The sequence below is a fragment of the Exophiala bonariae genome (genome assembly GCF_035927105.1).
Source record: "Exophiala bonariae strain CCFEE 5792 chromosome Unknown scaffold_10, whole genome shotgun sequence".
In the NCBI taxonomy this organism is placed as follows: domain Eukaryota; kingdom Fungi; phylum Ascomycota; class Eurotiomycetes; order Chaetothyriales; family Herpotrichiellaceae; genus Exophiala; species Exophiala bonariae.
Genome location: NW_027042485.1, coordinates 852453 through 864952, shown reverse-complemented (window position 1 = coordinate 864952; position 12500 = coordinate 852453). Strand labels below are relative to the sequence as shown.

General features: G+C 49.5%; 4 protein-coding genes across 4 annotated transcripts; 1 reads left to right on the top strand and 3 right to left on the bottom strand.

Moving 5' to 3' along the window:
• Positions 1-1455: 1455 nt before the first annotated feature.
• LTR84_001589 (uncharacterized protein) lies at positions 1456-3755 on the bottom strand (the record flags this gene model as incomplete). Its single annotated transcript, XM_064845212.1, has 2 exons — positions 1456-3611; positions 3665-3755. The coding sequence occupies 2 exons, from the start codon at positions 3753-3755 to the stop codon at positions 1456-1458; spliced, it is 2247 nt and encodes a 748-aa protein (XP_064707470.1).
• Positions 3756-4972: 1217 nt separating this feature from the next.
• LTR84_001588 (uncharacterized protein) lies at positions 4973-6709 on the top strand (the record flags this gene model as incomplete). The annotated part of the gene is made up of 1 exon (XM_064845211.1): positions 4973-6709. One exon carries the CDS (start codon positions 4973-4975, stop codon positions 6707-6709), a length of 1737 nt encoding a protein of 578 aa, XP_064707469.1.
• A 93-nt stretch (positions 6710-6802) lies between these two features.
• On the bottom strand, positions 6803-8098 carry LTR84_001587 (uncharacterized protein; the record flags this gene model as incomplete). Its single annotated transcript, XM_064845210.1, has 2 exons — positions 6803-8064; positions 8095-8098. The coding sequence occupies 2 exons, from the start codon at positions 8096-8098 to the stop codon at positions 6803-6805; spliced, it is 1266 nt and encodes a 421-aa protein (XP_064707468.1).
• Positions 8099-10178: 2080 nt separating this feature from the next.
• Positions 10179-11534, bottom strand: LTR84_001586 (uncharacterized protein; the record flags this gene model as incomplete). Its single annotated transcript, XM_064845209.1, has 2 exons — positions 10179-11239; positions 11306-11534. 2 exons carry the CDS (start codon positions 11532-11534, stop codon positions 10179-10181), a joined length of 1290 nt encoding a protein of 429 aa, XP_064707467.1.
• Between the last annotated feature and the right edge of the window lie 966 nt (positions 11535-12500).

Here is a 12500-nt window from a genome sequence, read left to right as displayed (position 1 = left end):
GACACGAACATCACCAACACGACGGTACGAGCCATGATCATGATCAACACTACGCGACCACGAGCACCATGAACGTCACGACCAACACCAATGGACTCAGAAGCACCGGAAAGGGTGCTAAGAAGCGCCGTGGCGGGGTGGTTATCAATGACGAAGAAGCCGAGTCCGAGAAGAGTGAGGATGAGGAAGACGTTATGAACCAACGATGATCGACCTCCTGCGCCTTTGGCTCTCTGGATCCGACTCTCGTTGTCTATACAGGATTCACTCTTAGCAATGTCTCCAGCAGACTCGGCCGTAGAGCATAAATGCCCGGGTCAAGCTAGGTGGTCATCGTTCCGCGTCCCAGCGTGTCTGCAGTTCCACATCGTAGCATCAAGAGATTCGTCTCCTGAATTCCACGTGTGGACGTGAGCAGAAAATCAACCAAAGCCGTACTCAAAGCAGAATAGAGTATCAGAGCTGAAGAACGATCAGCCAAACCATTGGCAGTGAGTATAAAGACGATAGCAGTGAATCAAAAAGTATGGAGTTCAACTCCTCACAAGGGGTGCGCAAAAAGCCTCCCTGCCTCTGATGCAGGGTTCCCGGCTAACAGCTATGAAAGTCTGAACACATTAAGTAGCTAGTTATTTAGTACCTTGGCTCATCAACCGACCACAATTCATTCATTACAAAGTCATCGCAGGCAAGACCAAATCACTGTTCTGAACTAAGCGTGTGTAGCCTCATTCTTAGGCTTAAGTCCCCGGGAGAATTAACGGTTGAAGAGAGACGAATATAATGCTACGCAGACCCCTTTCGCCACCATGTAACCAAACGTGACGTCTGTGATTCGAGCAGCGAGATCTAATAATGCTCGTTGGGTATGAATTGGACGGCTCGAAGGTCTAGAGTCACGATCTGCTGGACGGGGATGGGATATTCAAGGATGAATATCGAGCATGTCCAGCCACACAGGCTATTTTCACATTTTGCGGAAACTTGAACCCCCAGAACCGTAGTGCACATCTGAGGTGCCTCTCTGCACTTGTATTGCATCTCGGTATGTGCTTACTACCTCGGTAGGTACTTAGTACAGGCTTCAACTCTAATGGGAATACAGGATCGGAGCTCAAGTACATGTTATTTTGCCGATGGCTCCCCACACTGCATGCAATCCAGTGGTGGTGTTATGAGTCAACTGTGAACGGGAGTAGCAAGCAGTAGCCCGCCATGCTTCATAACTACCAGCGAGATACTGTACTGCGGCCTGTAGATGAGAGGTGCTTCTACATCCATCAATCTATCCATCCATCCTTCCATCCATGACGTTGATGGCATACAAATAATGACACAGTAGTTAGCTTTTCCGAACACCACCCTGATCATGCTTTTCGTTGAATAGATGGACATTCAGATCCCGCGCACGTCTCGAAGGCCACCTGTACAAGTCGTGAACTCTTCTCCATCTCATCACTTCAGTAGATGGCTCGCTTCGCTCTTCACAATCTCTAATACTTTCTCCGAGACGTCCTTTTCGGCCATGGCCTGTTTCAGCAGACTCTTGTACGATGGGAGTTGCTCATAGTCACCGTCCAGCTTCTCAAGCGCAAGCAGTGCCTTGGTCGCCAGGAGATACTTCTTCCTCCGGATGTACAGTTCAAATGCCACTGCCTGGGCCTCGACAAGCTGTGGACTCGATTCGAGAAGTGGAGTAAGGAACTTGAGTGCATCTTTTAGAGGCTCCTTGGTCTCAACCAGGGTCTTACCGAACGGGTCGGAATCCTCCTTTTTCGCGTCGACATCTTCACTCTTAGGGGTTGGTTTCGCAGCCTTCAGGGCTGCTTTTTTCTCGGCCTCGGCTTTTTCCATCTTTTCTTGCTCGCGCTTGGCTTTCTTCAACGCTTTCTTGCGGTCTGCAGCACTGACTTCACCGGATTTGCCTGTTCCGTTCACTGTGTCCATGATGGGGCCATGAACGAGGTCGGGGTTGTCGGACAGAAGAATGTAGGCTCGAACAGCGGCAATCGCTGCAGATGAAAAGAATGGATGTTCGCGGAGACGGTCTTCCCAGCGGAGCATATCAATGTAGGCTCTGATCATCCCTTTCCTCAGAGAGAAGTTGTGAAAATCAAACTGATCATCCTGCCAAACGTCAAAGATGGCCAGAATTTGATGGAAACGTTTCAATGCCAAGCCAAGTTTTCTCTGACGCAAGTATGACTTTCCATCTTCTGTCAGATACCATACGCACTGCATATCAATGAGGTCCCCAAGTGGACCGCCAGTCTTGTTCTGAGTGAATTTACTGGCGGTGTCAAGGGCTTTCTCATTTTGGTCGGACCGCAGCTGGTATTTGGCGCACTTTGTGTTGATAGCTCGGTCTTTTTCGTCTAGACTACGAGCTTGGTCCATCAATTCAGCAGCCTTCTCCAAATCGCCCTTGTGCTTGTATGATCGAGCTTTGACGGCATGGTAGTCGACGGATTTGGGATCGAGTTGAATGAGCTTGTCGGCATATTCCAAAGCCTTGTCGAGATTTCGACTCAACTTGTAATTGTAGTGTTGAGCCAAAAAGTACAGCGTTGAAGACTCAAATCGGGAGTCGTCTTTACTATCACCATTTTCTTTTGCACCATTACTCTGCGAGCTTATCTTGCCAGAAGCATAACCTTCCACCAATTCCTGAACAGCATCTCGTTTCGACTGATCGGTGTAGAGGTGTTTGATGTTTGCAAAGGTTGAGGGGACACCCTTTCGCAGGAATTTCTGCAAATAAGAATCGGCTGCCTTTTTGAACTCATCTCCAGACGTAATATCCAGCGTTCTCCGTTTGGGAAGATCCGCCTTGGGATATTTCTCGGTTAGCTCGTCATATGTCTTTTTGATGTCGTCGACCGAGCCATCCTTTAAACCCTTTACCTCGATATATGCATCGTAATAGGCTGAGTCATCGGGGTTTCGCTCCAAGAGAGCAGCATACGCAGCTTCGGCTTCCGACTTGCGATTTAAGCGAGCGAGGTAGTCGGCTCTCATTTCCATAACAGCCATCACGTCTGGGCTCTTCTTACCGACGGCTTCCAAATGATCGAGAGCCTTCTCGACCTCGCCCGATTCAGCAATGATGGAGTTCTTGTACAGGACTGCCTCCCAATGCTCGATGTCAGACCGCGTAGGTTTGGTCTTGAGGGTCTCTTCATATGTAGTAAGCACGTTTTCGGCATCCTCGTAGTTACCGGCTAGATGATGAGCAATGGCCAAAGCAGTCCAGTTTTGACGAAAGCCAGGCTTCTGTTGGAGCATGTTTCTTCGACTCTGGATGTAGCCTTCAAAGTCTCTCATTTGTATCTGCAGATGGGCGAGATCTCGTTGTATGGGGGCGGACTCCGGTTCTAGGCGCAAGGCAAACTTGTATGCTTTTATTGCTTCTTCAAAATTCTTTTCCGCACGGTACAGAAGACCGTAGACATGCCAGCAAACATGGGACTTCATGTTGTTGTTCAAGGCGATTTTGGCCAAAGCAAAAGCCTCCTCGGTGTGGCCTTGCTGGCCAATGATCAGGGCCTTCATAGCTTGGGTGTCGGCATGATTTGGGTTCTTGCGCAGAATTTGTTCGGCTGCCTTCAAGCCTAGACAAGAGTGGTCAGCCTGGAGGTTGGGATTAGTGAATTGTGTGACCAACCTTTTTTGTACTGCTTGTTTTCGAAATGGCGCACCACCTGTCTGAACAGGGCGCCATCTTTATTGCTCAACTGTGGTTGTGGTTGTGCCATATTGTAGAAGTTGATGGAAGGGTCTGGGTGGTCAGGATTCAGACGTGAGGGACAGTGGTAGGCGCTTTACAGGACTCGGAGATCAAAGTGAATCATGGAGGACTGGAGGAGAAAACTAAAACATATTCACAAGGAATCGAAATATGCTACAGATGAGAAGATGGCGCAATGCAAGAGGATGGTAGTTGAGTGAGTGGCGGTTGGATATGGAAGTAGGGACGAAGACACGAGACGGGCTCCAGTTCGCAGTTTGACGATTTCTGAGACTCTCTGGAGTCTGGATGAATTTGGATAGCCTCGTCATGCTTGGCGCTGGCACCCGCTGGCACCCCCAGCCTGAGTGCACTGGCAGTTGGAGTGCAACTCATCAGTCGCGCCTTCCGCTTTCCCAAGTACCCGAGATCCCGCATTGTACCTCCCGGCGCCCGCTTCAACAGCCCAAGCGGCCCTCCTTCTCTAATTCACTTACCACTGCTTGCCTAACTAGCGTGGACAGATCAATAGGTAGAGTCTAGTTCTCTGGAAACTTCTTTGACCTCGAGACATCCTTGACCCAGGCTTTCACCGTTGCCTTTGCTATGGCTGGCAGCCTTCTCCATTGCACTAACCAAGATCAACGCCAACTGAATTTTCACATCTTACAAACTCCAGAGAGGTGTTGTTGAGCTAGACCTGGAAATCGATGTTGCCCAAAGCTCATCACGAAGGCCAGAGGCGCTGTGTGAACGCGAGTCCTCACCATGGATACTTTCGTGGATACCCAACAAAACAAGACCGTTGTGCGGTCTCTTCGATCGAAGAATGGTTGTGCCACTTGCAGAAGACGGCGCGTGAAGTGCGACGAAGGAGTCCCTCGCTGTACACCCTGTATGAGGCTGGGGTTTGATTGTGAATACCTCAGTGTACCACGACGAAAACATCCAGGGAATTCGGACTCAAGTCGGAAAACGCCACGTTCGACTTCAACCAAATTGAAAGACGTTGAATCAACTTCGGGATCGACGACTTCTGCAGGAAATCCAGGACTATCCTTCCATTCGGCCCCGCTAGATGGTGCAACCTTCAATTCAACAATGGTCACGGATACGTGGCACACATCGTCCCAATCGACATCGTGCGAACCTTCGGATTCGAACTTCATGTCTTGGTGCCAAACGGATGCTATTGACTTCAACCACCTTGAACCGGATATATATCCCTCCTGGGCAGGTTATTCTATGGAGAGTCCTTCGAATCTGAACTTCATCCCTTTGGATGTAACTGATGATGTGTTGCACACTTTACATGCTCCCCTTTCAATGGAGGACCCGAACTCAGCAGACTTTGGACGTTCAACTAACGCCTCAATCCGCTCAAGAACTGCCATTGCAGATAGGAGCAGAAGTCCCCATGCCGTTGCTGAAATTGAAAAGGCCAAGGAGGTCACCGAGGCTATCTCTCCTGCTACAAATTCGCAAAGAGATCAACCCCTTTCCCATAAACCGAACGTAAGATGCGAAACCCTAGCTCTCGACCCAGAAGCGGAACATCTACTCTCACTCTTCACTGGAATCGTCCAGCCGCCAGGGGCGATCTTGATCTCAGGTGTCAAGAACTGGCGGCGAGTACAACGCCATTTTTTGGCAATGAGCAAATCTTACGAAGCAGTCCTCCATGCTCTACTGTGTGTGACAGGTGTTCTATTCATGGAGCAAACTACCAACTATACAGCACAGGATAAGCAAAGGTATTTAAATCGGATTATCGAACGACATCGCTTGGCGACCGATGGTGTTCACAGTATTCTCTCAAGTTTCGTCCAAACTGACCAGACATTGTACGAACCACTATTGGCCGCCATTCTTCTCCTTGCGTGGTATGAGGTTATCCGAGACCAAGGAGGCCCTGCGATGCCGTTCCCTCGTGCAGTAGCAGAGGCTACCGTTACAAGCGATGTGAATTGGAGTAGGGTATCAAAACAGTTACTGTCCTGGCTCTGCGTTCTCGACGGTAAGGCGACATATTCCAGTGGTGAGCCTCTTCTCACCGAGCTCGCTTTGCGAGCGGTTGCAAGGTATCCAATCCAGATAGTAAGTGCTGATGCGGAGGAATTGGATTCTGAAACCGAGCACGACAGCCTTGAAGCGCGGCTCAGAACGTCACTGAGACAGCCCACATCACCCGCTACTAGTGTTACTGCCACTCACGCATCACCTCGGGTTTTGACAAGCGCACGTATCAAACAAGTTGTGTTAAACTCCATCGTTCAGCCTGCAGTTGAATGGTATATTTCAACCCAGGCTTTCTGTCGCCGCATAGGATCCCATGATCGTCACCATCGAAGCAGGGGCACTCCTGACGATGAATTTGCAGTGATTGTGGCATCAAAGCAATTAGAAAAAGATTTATGGGAAGTATGGCAGCAAAGGCCCACCATAATGTCCTTGTCGAGGGACGAACTGGCTCAGTCGTTATCTCCGGATTTAGCGATTAGATTGGAAGAATTATTCAATCTGCATTTCGCCAGTTTTTGGATTCTTTTCGTCTATTTACATCGTGTTACATGGTGGCATCTCCCACATTCGCCGACTGCCACAGCTGCGTTGAACAATGTGTGGCAAAACTTGCAAAACTCTTATGGAGAAGTTGTTGATGGGACTGGGAGCAGAATACTACACCCTGGTCTCCTCTGGCCAGTGTTTCTTTTTGGGACAGAGTGCCCTGATGAACATCGCCAGTCCTGGGCCATTGAGCAATTGGAAACCTTGGGAGCAACAAGACCAAGGTCCAGCAGTGTTGATCTCGGCCGTGAAGATCTTCCACCATTTCGATTGAGCCCGGGCGCCACAAAGAACGCAAAAAGAGCGGCCTTATTACTGAAAGAACTAGTGAAGGAACAAAATGAATGCAATGCTCGAGTCGATGACCGGCAGCTTTCCATCAAGATGTTTGGGTGCTACTTCTCGATTGTATAAGCTTCTACGAAGATCGAGAGCAGCAGCCCACGCTAAGCTGCATGCTGTGCCTTCATGTTACAGCCTCGTACGGACTGGCTTCCTTTGTGAAGCTCAAGAGAAAGCCAGCGCGCCATCATCTGCACTTAAGACATCTTCACTAAAGCTACGGTCGATCAAACTATCCGATGGGAAAGTCTGTTCATTCGAGCCATTCAGCTGAGGTTGGTGATCATTGAGGCGAACACTGTTCAACAATGAAGTTTCTTGCATATCATCATGCCGAGGTGATTGCCATTGGAACGAACAATCCGAAAAGATCTCTTTCGTCGAGGATACTGCAGCATCTAGAATGTCGGTGCCAGTAAAGGGCATGGTATTCCGAGCCATTCCTCCCAGACCAAGATCTCGCGGTCGTTCTTCGAGCCCGGCATATAAGGAGCATGTTGCTCCAAGAAGGGAAATGCGATAGTCATTCTGTGGTTGAAGTCTGTCATTCGCCATCATAACCCGCATGACTTGTAAACATTGCTTGAAGCCCTCGATCCGATTTGACATCGGCTCGCGACTTGCACTGGGAGTACTGGTCTTTTCTAGGAGGACGGTGGTTGCAAATGGCAGGAGGCATTCCACCAGATCGGTTGGTATATGTTTTAGCCTGTCGCCCTTGATCAAATCCTGCAGAAGCCGACTCACTTCTTGTCGTGCATATAGCACTCGCTTTGATGCAGACTGTGGATCGTTGCAACATTCGCTTTTGTCATGAAAATTTGCCTTGATCAAGGTCAGATAATATGGGATCAACAAGAGAGCTTGATAAAATGGCAGCAGACCATCTTGCAGAGAGGAGCCGTTGTTGGGGTTATAGTCAGTCCCTTGCGAGTATCGTGCGTTGTTGTCGAGGCTGCAATACCACAACAATAATTGTGCTACAGTTTCTTCTCCAGTTGTCGATGGCTTATCGCAGCCAGGAAGCAGGCTTGTCATCCTGTAGCGACCATTTGATTGCCTTTGACCTCGGCTGAATTGATTGAGAATCACTGAAAGTTTGGCCCGCTCGATAAACAGGGTTGCAAGAGTCTGATTCTCAGTCAAACTTCTAAGATGGTCTACAGGTTCGATATTGTGCGAGACATTCCAATTCTCGGAAATCCCCAAAGACCCGAGGTCATGGTCGGAAATCATGGAGACCCTCGAAGGAGAAAACGCCATCCGAGGACTCTGTTGTGATGCTAAGGACATTAGTTGATCGCGAATAAAACAGGACCACCATAAGCATCTGTACTCCGCTTCGTCAACAGGTGATTTGACGCGTTCGTCAGGGCCTTGATGCTTCTCGAGTAAGTATAACGCAGCACCACTCCATTTCCAAGCCTCTAACCGAGTTTGAGGACTATACCAGGAACTCATGAGGAGAAAGGCATGGACCAAAGATTTCCAGTCATGATTGACGCCCTTTTGCTCAGCACGCTTTCCATAAGTCAGCCGAAGTCCGAATTGAAGCTGGTAAAGATTCTCACCTTGAAATCGCTACGGATGGCCAGTGCGAGCTCCTCGCAAGAGTCATAGCCCTCAGCCTTCAAAGCGGATATATTCACATGAGGAATAGCTGAATATAATATGGCCAGAAAAACTAAAGGGCTGAGTCTTTCTTTGCCTTGTTGAATAAACAAGCCGATTGGCCCCTCTTGTATGGCTGCCACGTCTAAGATTGGAAACAGTGGATGGACATAGGCGATATAGTTATCGCAGAGAGTTCTTTTTAATGGTTCGGAGAATAGATATCGAGGTATATCATCGGTGGGCTCCGGTTCTGGCGATTTCAGACTTAATGGAGTTGCAGGAAGGCAATTTATCTCCAGTATCTTTCTGGCTTCGGAGGACGCTGGTGTCATCGATTCGGATTGTGGTGAATCCCAAACAGTTGATCGTTTCCTGATTGAGAAGGTGGTTAATTTCTATGAACCAGGAACGGGGACGCTACTATAATGCAAAAGAGAGCTCCATGTAGGGGTTTGTCACATACCCTCTGGCATGAGGACGAACAACGCAATCGAGGGAATCCCGCCGACAACGCGAACAAGGCTTCTGAGCACTGGCATCACATCGGACCTTGCGGCTCCTACAGCGGTCGCAGGCTTGCGTCCTTCGCATCCTTTTTGCTGTTGCTTGCTTTGCAGCAGCCGGCTGATCGCGCACAGGGCTCGGTGTGTCCTGTTCTACCGGAGTGTTCCATTGTGATATATCATTCACTGCGTCCAGGCTCGGTCGCGGGTCTCCCAAAGCGACCGAACCGTTTACTGGATGATCATGAGGGGGGGTGCGTGGCAGGTCGAGGTCAAGACTAAGACGCTTATAGTCCGCCGACGAGATGGTATCGGAAGGATAACAAATAAATTCCATTTTTCGTTCTCTGACTTGGCGTTTTACAACCTACACAGCGCAAATATCCAATTTCTAGAGCCGAAACCACTCTCCTAACATAACATGAGCCTGAATGCGTAGATATGTAATTGACATATGGATATATGACCCCTAGCCATCGGTGCGCATCGGCGACAGGGCGGGAGGCGTCCAAACATCCAAAAGAGCACTAGCACGTCCAACAACCAATAGCATTACACCTGCGTCCGTCGCTATGCAATACCATTGGCTCCTCTAGGGTGTACGCGACAGGCGACAAGCGACATCCGACAACCGGGGATCAATTCGACTTGGGATCGAGGGCTTCCGGGGTCCCCACGAGGAGTAAATCATTGATTCACTTTGAGCCGGATCAAAGGGGATAGTTTGGCGGGCGAGTTATGCAATGCCTCGAATTATGCCTCGAACGTACGAAGCACTTCATTGATGCTTGAACTCTATCTTCGGAATTGTGCTCGGAATTCTGGTTCAGTGCTATTTACGCGGGACCGTGTACGACTCGAGGACCGACCTGTGTACCTAGCTCGCTAGATACTGTGGTCTATGGAGCACCTTGAAACACTCAGTATGCTTAAATACGGAGCCATACATGTAGCTAGTAGTGACGAGCTGCGTTTGCGTTGTATCCATGGCACCCAGGTAATATTCCTCAGCGCACATTCAAGTTTTGCATGGAAATATAACCCCCAGATCAATGATGTACGAGAAAGGCTGCCACCACCTTTTCAAGTTTAGGAGTAGATCCATCACCATGTGCTTAAGTTAGGTTACGCAATCACCCTCGATGTACCATGATTTGATGATGAATGGGAAAGAGATAACATGTGAATCGCCTTCTGTGGTACTCCGGAACATGAGACATACTGACAAAGCGATCAAACACTCTCTAGTGTTTAGAGTGAAAATACCATGCCGTGCATACCTTCTGTGCTGGCAACGACTGCTTCGGGATTGAGGATGGACTAGCTCCTTATTGCGGCTTCACTCGAGTACAAGCTGCCAACGACGGTCAAAGCCAGGAGCGGCGAACAGGCGTATGAAAGCTGAAACCGTGGAAGATGATCTGTTAGCCTCGTTCGATTGTACATGCAAGAGAAGGCGTTTCCAACTCAAGCCCACTTGATTTGGGGGAATCTCTGCAACTTACAGTCAAGACCTTGGAAATGACCATTTTGTCATCCTCATCTGCTCCATTCACCTCGGCCATGGCAATAAGCTTCATGGCAGTCGGTCCCGTCGGCATCAACATCATGGTGAACCAGAGGATCGGATCCTGCTGGAGTGTATCTGTCTTTGTGGCGAGCACCCAAATGACGGCGATGGAGATCAGTGGCCAGACGACCAGTCTGATGAGCATGACGAAAGCCGTTGGCAAGAGAGGTAGGCCTTTATCCTCACCACGCTTCATCTTCCGAAGCGATGACGACAATGACATACCGACCACCACGACCTGCAGTGTGACGAACAGCTCGCCGATTTTCTTCAAAGACGACGTCAACCATGCGTTGAGGAAGCCTCCGTCATTGGAGTCGTTGAAGAATGCTCGGTGTAATGGCGGAGTCAGGCCGATGATTGCCCCTATGACGGCACCCAGAAGTGGTGCATTGAGGAAATCAAAGAGAAAGATGAGAACTTCTTGTGTTCGGGGACTCAGCTTCTCCAGGTTCTGCTTTCCGAGGAAGAATACCTGTCGATGTGCCCTCCCGCCAGCTTTCCGCACACGATGGGGCAGGAGGGATGTGAGCTCTCCTTCGTTGATCGAGCCCCGTTCTGCCGCGTCATCATCGGCCCCATCAGCGTCCTCTTCATCCTCATCGTCGCTAGACTCGCCTGGAGCATTTTCAGCATCTATCAGGCGTGGTCCGATTGCGAAAGTAAAACAATTCCCCACAATGGCACACACCAAGAAGTACGATTGTGCGCGACTGATTGCTTTCTCGGTAGAATCTCCGTCTAGGATGAGGCGATCAAGGATCCCTGTGGAGCGGAGGGATTCGATCAAGAGGAGCGGAAGACTGGTCGTGTTGTTGAACGCGACAGCCGGAGTTACCCAAGCCGGGAATTTCAGGAACTTGACTGCGAGTAACCCGATACCGATCGAGACCAGAGAATATAGTACGGCCCAGACTAACAACATTTAGCAAACGCAGAACAACTTCCATTGAGGCTCGGAGGGGTCATGTTGGTGCATACTCAGGATTGGAACATAGCGTGTCCCCGTGCCCGCCTCCAATTCACTACCGACTTTGGTTATGAGGAGCGCAGGCAAAAACAAGCGCACGCACGCAGCCGATATCTTTTTCGCTGAAGGCCCGTCCAGTAGTTTGTACTGGCTTGCGATCACGCCGTAGAGGATGACAAGTAGTACCGAAAGACTGGCTTGCAGAGCGCCCAGAAAGGACGACAGGAAGCTACTGGACATGCTTGCAGTGCTGAGTAGCCCAAATCACCTATCCACGCTGGCGTTGTATGTCTTTCAGGTGGAGTTTATCGCCTTTCAGTTCACTGCTGCCACATTGAAGATGGGTATATCGAACAGTTAGCAAAAGGGCATCGAGTCCTTGAAATCCAAGTTCCAAAACCATGAGCAGCATTCTTTCCAACTTCCAAGACCCCGAGGTCTTGGAATATTCTCATCTTGTGACGTGGGTGTGAAAAATGGCAATGTATTTATGCATGTCAATCTGCGGCCTGCATCGATCGAACTGCTTAATTCGAGGATCGTTCAACGCGGGGAGCTTGCACGCGACAAGCTACTCTTTTTAGTTTCTTGGTGGAACCTTTTGGCAATGCATGATGAAACGGCCCAGGCAAGCCAGTCAGCATCAGAGGCGTCAAAGCAGACGCCAGAAGGAATCCGGGAAAGATGCGGGAGGGGTTGAGAGGCCGAGGGGCCCTGCTGCAAATGGTGCACTAACTAGCGACTCCTGCAAACAATAGCTCATCTTGAGATCACAGTTAGTGCCTAGGTGGATTTCCAAAAGGTTCAAGTTCTGTAAGAAATACACCTGGGTAACTACGTAGGCATGGATTATGCCATATGTATCAGCAAACACACGTGTTTCTTTTTCCCCTGGTAGCCAACTTGAGCCGTTCGAAAAGTTCTGGTGCAATGATAAGCTAAGTACTGAAACCAATCGAGATGCCCAGCTTCGCCATGCTCGTTAGTGAGCAGCAAGCACTGACTGAGCACATGCTGCACAGCCTCCTTGGGTGGTCTGAGCAACACGACAGCTCCTGTCACTTTTGCTCCAGGTGTTGAGACAAATGGACGACGAACAGAGATAACATATGATAAATAAGTATTTGCGGTTCTCAACATCTGTTCTCGGTCCAAGGTGGTAATCAAAACCTCTCCTCACCCTGTCCTATCATCCTCACCCTCCAA